This window comes from Kryptolebias marmoratus, linkage group LG6 (genome assembly GCF_001649575.2).
Source record: "Kryptolebias marmoratus isolate JLee-2015 linkage group LG6, ASM164957v2, whole genome shotgun sequence".
NCBI lineage: Eukaryota > Metazoa > Chordata > Actinopteri > Cyprinodontiformes > Rivulidae > Kryptolebias > Kryptolebias marmoratus.
The window spans coordinates 19,622,840-19,631,760 of NC_051435.1; the positions used below are offsets into that span (position 1 = coordinate 19,622,840).

The following is an 8,921-nucleotide window of genomic DNA, read 5'->3' on the forward strand; positions in this document are numbered from 1 at the left end:
CACCCCGAGTTCCCACAGCCTTGGTCTTTACACTCCTTAAGCCACAAATAATATAATAGTGATGGAAAAAAATAATGTGCTGATAGTTTTCACATCATTTTTTTTGTAAAAAATGCTACGATTGTTGTTAGCTGAGAATTGCAATATTAACAATGAAAAAACAGCATGTAAATATTTAACATTATGAATTTATTGCAGCATGTTTATAGTGATTCTACATGAATAGTGAGAACAGACATGCAGCTGGTATTAAAAAAAAAAAAGAAAATTAGGTATTTGACAGTGCACTGGTGACAGATGGCAACCTGGTGAATTTACACAATTCCTCTCTTGCCTTATTGACAGCAATTATGTTACCTGTTAAGAAAATGTTAAAATATGGTGGGGCTCAGCTCTACACACAGTTTGGGCTCTGGAACCCAACTCCTGAAAAAGAAATGCACTCTCTCCTACTCTGGCATTACCCAGGGAGAGAGGTATTGGGTCAGTGTGGGTGTTTCTCCTCCCGAGTTCAATCAAGGCTCAAGTCATTCTTGCAGGTTAACAGACATTTATTTTGAACATTGCTCTCAAAATGCCGTCAGAACTAAGAAAGAAAAACACATCTTAATCAGCTCACGAAAAATATTTACATAAATAAAATACACAAATAAAACAATAAACCGTATCTCATTGGCCACATCAACACCAGAGGAATAAAAACAAAAAACAAAACAAAAACCACCCTTTGTCTTATGGGGAAAACTTCTTACATTTAGACTCTTGCAGACATGTCTGGCACAACGCTTCGTGTAGCTTTCCTAGCGCGCCAATCAAACCTACCCCGGAGGCAAAAGTGTGGCGTGCGGAACAAAAAATAAGTTCCCCCATACATGGCAATATATTTTTAATCCACAAAATGAACCTTAACTGTTATTTATTTATTACTGAACGTTTTGTATCAAACACCAATATTTATTTATCTCTTAACTGAATGTTTAACAATGAACCAAATATGAGAGTTGCCCTTGACGGCAGCTAAAGTGGGGATCACAAGCCCCCAGCTAAGTGCCTTGGTGTTGGGTCTTTCCTCATGAGTGACAGCTGCCTCTCTGCGGCTTCAGGCAACAGAAGAAAAGGTTCTGACTGTTGTTTGTGCTTGTGCACCGAGCAGGAGTTCAGGTTACCTGGCCTTCTTGAAGTCTTTGGATGCTGTCATGAAAGGGGTGCCTTCTGGAGAGTCCATTGTTCTCCAGGGTGACTTCAATGCCCATGTGGGCAATGACGAAGTTCTCTGGAAGGGGGTGATTAGGAGGAATGGTCTCCTTGATCTGAACTTGAGCGGTGTTGTGTTTTAGACTTCTGTGCTCAGCATGGGCTGTCCATATTGAACACCATGTTTGAGCATATGGTGGTCTATAAGTGTACTTGGTACCAGGCCACCTTAGGCCAAACGTCAGTGATCAATTTTGTAATTGCATCATTAGACCTGTGGTTCTAAGTCTTGGACACTCAGGTGAAGGTTACGGTTGCTGACAGGTGCAAATGCGCTGCAAACAGCAAAAGGCTCTGAAAACTCAAAAACACACAAACAAAAAAAAAATAAATACAATAGAAAAATGTTGCACAAGAAAAATGCTGCAATCACAGACAATAGACAGAAGCAAAAACATGACAGGATACAACCACTTACTGAAAGAATTCACCATTAAATTTTCATCACCTGGTCCAAAAACATGGAAGCTATTGAGAAAAAAAAAACGTACCATCCATCCGTCCGTCCATCCATTCATAATAAAAAAACGTACGTTTTTCATAATCAATATGAATAAAAAATATCAAATGCTTTAAAATCTGATACACTTAGGTGTGTATTATTTGTCCAGTCTAGTAAAGCAATTCACCATTAACTCTTGGTCAGAAGCTCACATGACATGGAGGTTATTTATTTTTTGTTTTTCCAAGTATCGTTGGTTCTGAAATTTGTTGATGGTTCCTAAGTGAACCAGCAGGAGGGAGCACACAGAGGTGGGCTGACCAGCATTTCACTGCCAGCACCAGGTCTAATGGCAGGAAGAGACAGCTAAATTTGCGGAGTGCGAAAATCCAACCTTGTGATCTGATGCACTTTTATTTTGTGAAGTGAGTTTGCAGCATTTCTTACTTACGTACTTTGGTACATGCAGCGTTTTTTCTTTGCATTCGTTTTTTGTGTTTGAGTGTTTTTGAGCATACATCATTTGTGTGTTTGCCATATGTTTTGCTGTTTGCTGTGTTTAATCATTTGCTGCACATTTGCACCTATCAGCCACCATATTTAGCAACCTGTTCTTTAAGTTTATATAGTTTTATATTTTTCTCATGTTGTAGGTCACATAACTGTGTGACCTGGAAGTGGAATCAAGCACCTTAAAAGTTTTTTTTTTTTTTTCAAGTGAGGGTGGAGAAATATGTTTTGTTTTCTTGTACTCTCAGAGTTCCTGTTCCCTGCCAAAACCTGAAAACCTGTTGGATTCAACTGGAAGGAGTTTTTGTGAGTCGCTCACCTGAACACAGATCAGATGATCTGTGTTCTGCCTGTCTGCCTCCACCTGGTGACCACACCCTCCTCAGCAACACACGCTTCCTAAAAAAATACTCACTGAGGAATCTACACGTCAATGTGTCAACCTTTTCCTGTAAATACTCACTACTGGATTCCACCGCCGTCTCTCACCGACATCACACTGTACAAAAGTCATTCCACTCCTCCTTGCTGAGTCTCACCATTCTCCGTAATAATCAAATACTCACCAGTTGTCCTCCTTTCCAGATCCGTTCCTGTTTATCCTTTGACACTGTAAATAAAATCACTTGCCAGGTTCCTCAAGTTATGTGCAACAATACTGAGAGTAAAAATATGCAAAAATTTGTCAACTAAAAAGATTTAATAAATCTAAAGCTTTAGCACAACAAAAAAATTCAGCTACCAGCAAAGAATACAGAAAATGATGTAATGCACCTGACTTGAAACCTCAGCACATCAGCTGAAAGAAAAACCCTCTCAAGGTGTTCTGGTAACACCTCTGAGAAAAGATGTACATAGCAACATAACAATAAGGAGGAACTTTGGCCTCTAACACAAGCTAATATAAGCCATTATACGGTAATAAGACAGAGAGATTTGGTGAGAGAGCAGTCAGATTTCAATGGTTCCCCAAATGATGGGGGGATATGAACTATGCTTTCCACAACTTCTCAATTCTTCCTGCAAGAAGGTGAAACGCTCACAATTTGAAATAGTGGTTGTTTCTTTTGTACTGTGTTTCATTTCTCTGATCACTGTCTGTCTCAACCTCTTGGTCATCATCTCAATCTCTCACTTCAGGTAACCATTTGTTTTACTAGTTTGCCAAACCTGTAGTAGTACACAGGGAAAGGCAAACACAAACATCAAAGCAGTTCAGTGGAATGTGCTAAAAGACTATGTCAGCTCTTTGCACAGGAATTTAATTGTGTGAGACAAAAATGAAATGTCAAATTTACATTTCTTGATATTTGAACTTGACTGTTGAACTAATATATGTTTCTATATATTACTCCTCAGGCAGCTCCACAGCTCTACAAACCTGGTCCTCCTCTCTCTGGCTGTCTCAGACTTTTTTGTGGGGCTTCTAATGTTATTTCAGATTATGCTTTTAGATGGATGCTGGTATCTGGGTAATTTAATGTGTCTTCTGTATTATGTTTTGGATATAATTATCACTTCTGCCTCAGTAGGAAATATGGTGCTCATTTCAGTTGACCGTTATGTGGCTATATGTGATCCTTTGCATTATCCAATTAAAGTAACACCAAAAAGAGCTCGGATATGTGTTTCACTTTGTTGGATCTGTTCTCTCTGCTATGCTATTATATTGCTGAGGGACAATTTGAAAAAAACAGGCAGGTTTAATTCTTGCTCTGGAGAATGTGTGATTAATGCTCGTGTTATAGAACAAATTGCGGATCTTTTTTTAACCTTCATTATTCCTATTGCAATCATCATAGTTTTGTATCTGAAAATTTTTGTGGCAGCTGTGTCTCAGATTCGAGTCATGCGTGTTCATACTGTAGCTGTCACAAACCAGCATTCAGGGAAAATTATCAAGAAATCTGAGATTAAAGCAGCCAGGACTCTCGGAGTTGTTGTGGTTGTATTTCTCATGTGCCTATGCCCATATTTCTGTGTCACACTTGCAGATCAGGAGACTTTACTCAATCCTTCATCGGTTGCCTTTTTTCTTTGTCTTTTTTATTTCAATTCTTGTCTAAACCCTGTGATTTATGCATTTTTCTATCCTTGGTTTAGAAAATCTATAAAAATTATCATTTCACTTCAAATACTGAAATCTGGCTCCTGTGACACCAACATTCTTTAATGTTACAATAAAAATGACTGAACAGGGATCTTTACTGATGTAAATTACCCCCTAATGTGAGGCTAAACTAACTAAGCTTGTAGGCTTGGTATTAATTTTTTTTTAATAATATTCAATGACTTAAAATAACCTACATATTTCTTTAAAAATATCAATTGTTGTGAAAATGTGTCCAAGGTTTGAGATAAAAATAAACAGCAATCTTAATGCAACTCTGTTATGATCTTGTCTTTCTTTTATCTATTATAGTTGTAACTTGTGTATATGCATCACATATCCTTTCCATTGTTCTGGAGAACTTCTTCAGGAGAAGGTCTGTCAGTGTCTGAAAATGGCTAATGTCCAATACTACAACTTGAAACTGTGTCTAAGTTTTAACTAAATCACTCTCTATTATGTAATTTGGACATGCTATGTCCTTTGGCATCCATCAGGAGACACTACAGCTCCCTCTGCACCCCTAGTTTCCATGACCTTGCTCTTTATGATGCTTAAACCACAGCTAATATGAATGTCATGGAAAGATATATAGTGCTGACATGTTTAACATAGTTTTCATAGTTTTAAGCAACAGTTGTAGTTGGCTGAGGGCTACAATTATATAATAACAGTAATTTCTGGACAATGACAAAACACTGTGCATTTTTTGTTTGTTTGTTTGTTTGTTTCATTTTAAATTTTTTGCAACACACTTCCAGTGATTCTGCACGCATAGTCAGAATGGACATGCAACTGGTATAAGAAATGAAAATATAATATTTGACAGTGCATTGCTGACAGATATGAACTTGGCAAATTTACACAAGTCCTCTCTTGCTTTTTTTGCACAAATTGTGTTAGAATTAGCCCAACTAATTGGCACAATTAGTAGTCACAAGCCCCCTGGTAAGTGCCTAGGTGTTGAAGCTTTTCCATGTGAATGAAAGGGTTACCTCTCTGAGTCTTCAAGCTGCAGGGGAGAGCGTTCTGCTTGTTGTTTGTGCTTATGCACCAAGCGGCAGTTTAGATCATCCGGACTTTGGATTCTTTGGATGGTATCCTGAAAGGGGCACGATCTGGGGGTTCTCTGGTTTTCCAGGGGGATTTCAATGACAGAGTTATCTGGAAGGGTGTGAATGGGAGAAACAGCTCTCCTGATCTTAACCTGAGTGATGTTCTGTTATTGGATTTCTGTAGTCAGCATGGGCTTTCTATAACAAACACCATGTTTGAGCACAGGGTGGTCTTTAAGTGTTCTTGGTTCCAGACCACCTTAGGCCAAAGGTCAATTACTGATTTTGTGTTTTAATCATTAGACCTGTGCCCTATGTCTTGGACACTCAGGTGAAGAGAGGGGCGGAGCTGTAAACTGATCACGATCTGGTGGTGAGTTGTATCCAGTGGCTGGGAGGTCTGCCAGACAGACCTTGTAAATCCAAACAAATAGTAATAATGAACTGGGAATTTCTGTGTTTAACTCACACCTCCAGGAGACTTTTTCACATGTCCCAGAGGAAGTTCAGGGTCTTATTATGGATGCAGCATCCAGGTACTGTAGCCTGAAGATTGCTGGTGCCTATTGCAGCAGCAACCGAAGGACCCACAGATCGACACCAGCAGTGATGATAGTCATTCAGCTGAAGAAGTAAACCTGACCCAGAGGAATCCTGAAGTAGCTGACAGGTACAGGTTTGCCAGAAGGACTGTGGCTTCTGTGGTTGCAGATCCAGAAACTTGGGCATGGGAAGAATTTGGAGAAGCCATGAAGACAGACTTTTGGTTGGTCTCAAGGAGGTTCTGGCAAACCATTTGGCAATTCAGGAAGGGAAAGCCCACTCTGTCCCAGGCCATGTTTGTTTTGGGTGGGGAACTACTGACCCAGACTGGGTATATTGTTGAGTGGTGCAAGAACACTTCAAGGATCTTGTTAATCCAGCCACAATATCCACCTTTGAGGTGGCAGAGTCTGAAGACTTAGGGAAAGAAAGGTCCACCACAAGATTCAGCCTGAGATGCTGAAAGCTCAGAACTGGGCTTGTCATGGTTGACACATCTCTTCCATGTCGCATTGAGGAACTGGACAACAGCTGTGGAGTGTGAGACCAGGGTGGTGGTTCCCATTTTTAAAAGGGGAACTAGAGAGTGTGTTCCAACTTTCAAGGGATCACACTTCTCAGCCTCCCTGGGAAATTTTACTCCAGTTTGTTGGAAGGGAGGCTCTCACCAATTGTCTAACCTTAGATCCAGGAGGAGCAGTGTGACTTTCATCCTGGTCGTGGAACAGTGGACCAGATTTTCACCCTTACAGGGTTGCTAAGGGGGTCGAGGAAGTTTGACTCTCCAGTCTACAAGTGTTTTGTGGATTTTGAGAAGGTTTATGGCTGTGTTCCCAGAAACACTGTGAGGTAGCCAAAGTTTGTCAGTCGAGAGCTGACACTTTGGTGGTTTGGAGAGAAGGAAGGAGAAGGAGAATGTAAAGGAAGCATTGAAGTAAAAATAACAAAAAAACATGACACAAGAGAGCGAGCTCTTCAGGATAAGACTCAGCTGTGCACCTACAACTCAAGGATAAGGGCCCCCCTTTAAAGACAAAAATGTTTATATTTTGAACAGAAAAGACAGATGAGAGTAGGGTCAAGGAAGCTATTTATGTCAAACGACAGAAACCAACTCGAAACAGAGGAGGAGTTCTCAGATTTCAGCTTTCAAATACCTACAATGAAACATTAAGCATGATACCCAGTCATTTTCACTCCAATCAACACCTGGTTTTGCCTGGCTCACAAGGTGAGCCAGGCAAACAAATACCCTTAAGAAGCCTCTGTTGTGATGAGAATGATTGTAATCTGCATGTAAATTTACTTTACATAACATCTCAGCTTTAAAAGCTTAAACACCATACTCTGTGCTTTTTGAATTGAAAACACCCATTTTAGAAGACCTGGGTTTGAATCCTAAATGTACCCACTTTCTTTGGCTGTTAATCATTTTATTTTTCTGCTTCAATCATAAAAATCTTGTGTCCACTGTTGAGAAAACCAAGTTTTTAGTATTCACCCCTTTCAGAGGAATCTCACCTGACCACTTAGTTTCTCTCACTGGATGTTTTGATGTTGCAGAAAAGACGGACACACAAAACAAGTCCAGACAAGAGGTTTAATTACAAATCATACATTTATTCAAACATTCAGCTGAATGGAGACAACAACTCACCAACAGAAGAAACAGCAACACGTTCCCAGTTGTGTCTGAGGTGATTCCACTTTCACCTCCTTTTTATACTACGAACCGCACCCAAGACCAGGGTTTTCTGCACACAAACAGCTGCAGCAGCTTGTTTTTCCGTCTCAAGAACGGCTACCTAATCTCACTCGCCCCTGTCATGACGTCCTGGAGTCTTTAGCCTCCCTCACCCCACAGACACAACTGTTCTTTGTGATTATTTTATCATAAGCTAAGCATAACCTCATTTTAGCAATCAAATCATCTTAGCAATATCAAATTTTGTTCATATTTTACAGTTTGAATTGCATTACCATTTAGTATTTATACAAGCTGTTTGCACCCTTGTGAGGTCCCTTTGAATAAAACATGTTATAAAGCTGTAATGAGTTTAACAGAAATGAGAGATGAACACAGACCATGCTTTACACCACTAAGTAGCTTTTTTCTGTAGAGTGAACACATTAAAAATCTTTATGAAGTTGGCTAATTTGAGTTTTTGCTTATACGTTACCATGGTAACACTGAAAGTCAGTATGTGCCATGTTCTCCTTGTAGTAGTGATGTAAATGTTTCCTTTTGGACTTTTTATTGTGTACGGATGCATGTCAAATGTTTAGTGTCTTGTTCCTGTTTTTTTTATGGTTTTATATTTTTATAAAACAGAATAAAAATGTTCTAAGTGACCTGACCACGTGATCTGAAAGCAGAACCAAGCGTCATAATGAATTTACAAAATAGCGCAGATGGAGAAATAATGCAAAAAGTTTTAAAAACAAAATGGAGAAACACGTTCAGCGAATTTCTGCAACCAATCTACCTGGCCACAATGGTAATTAATGTTTTATTTTGTTTTCAAATGATAACTGCATATCAGACTGTATCTTAAGTGTCCCTCAAAAAATTGCTCTGAATTAACTTCCCTGTTAACTGGAGAAAGAAGACTTCCAATTATCAATAGATCCTGTGTTACTGAATTCCCCTCTGGAAGCAGTGCAAACCTCCACTCCATTCCTTTTCACAGATGTTGTGACATTCCGCTTCCATCCATCCATCCATCCATCCATCCATCCATCCATCCATCCATCTTCACCCGCTTCTTCTTTACAAGTCACGGGGAGCTGGTGCCTATCTCCAGCATTCACTGTGCGAAAGGCATGGGACCCCTTGAACATGCCTCAAGCCCTTCACAGGGCCACATGGAGACAAACAACAATTCATGTTCTCACTCACACCAAGGGACAATTTTTTTAGAGTTACAGATGAAACTAACATGCGTGTCTTTGGTCTGTCTGAGGAAACTGGAGTCCCTGGAGTAAACCCATGTATGCACAGGGAGAT

The 8,921-nt window shown here is 39.7% G+C and overlaps 1 protein-coding gene across 1 annotated transcript in view; it reads left to right on the forward strand.

Annotated features, from left to right (window-relative positions):
• Nucleotides 1-4,421, forward strand: part of LOC108229430 (trace amine-associated receptor 13c-like) — a 15,092-nt gene extending 10,671 nt beyond the window's left edge. The window contains exons 2-4 of the mRNA XM_037976217.1: nucleotides 1,154-1,236; nucleotides 1,338-1,434; nucleotides 3,566-4,421. Of these exons, the coding sequence (XP_037832145.1) occupies nucleotides 1,154-1,236; nucleotides 1,338-1,434; nucleotides 3,566-4,379 (994 nt within the window). The 3' untranslated portion in view covers nucleotides 4,380-4,421. The remainder of the gene's footprint in view (nucleotides 1-1,153; nucleotides 1,237-1,337; nucleotides 1,435-3,565) is intronic.
• The last annotated feature ends 4,500 nt before the right edge of the window (nucleotides 4,422-8,921 follow it).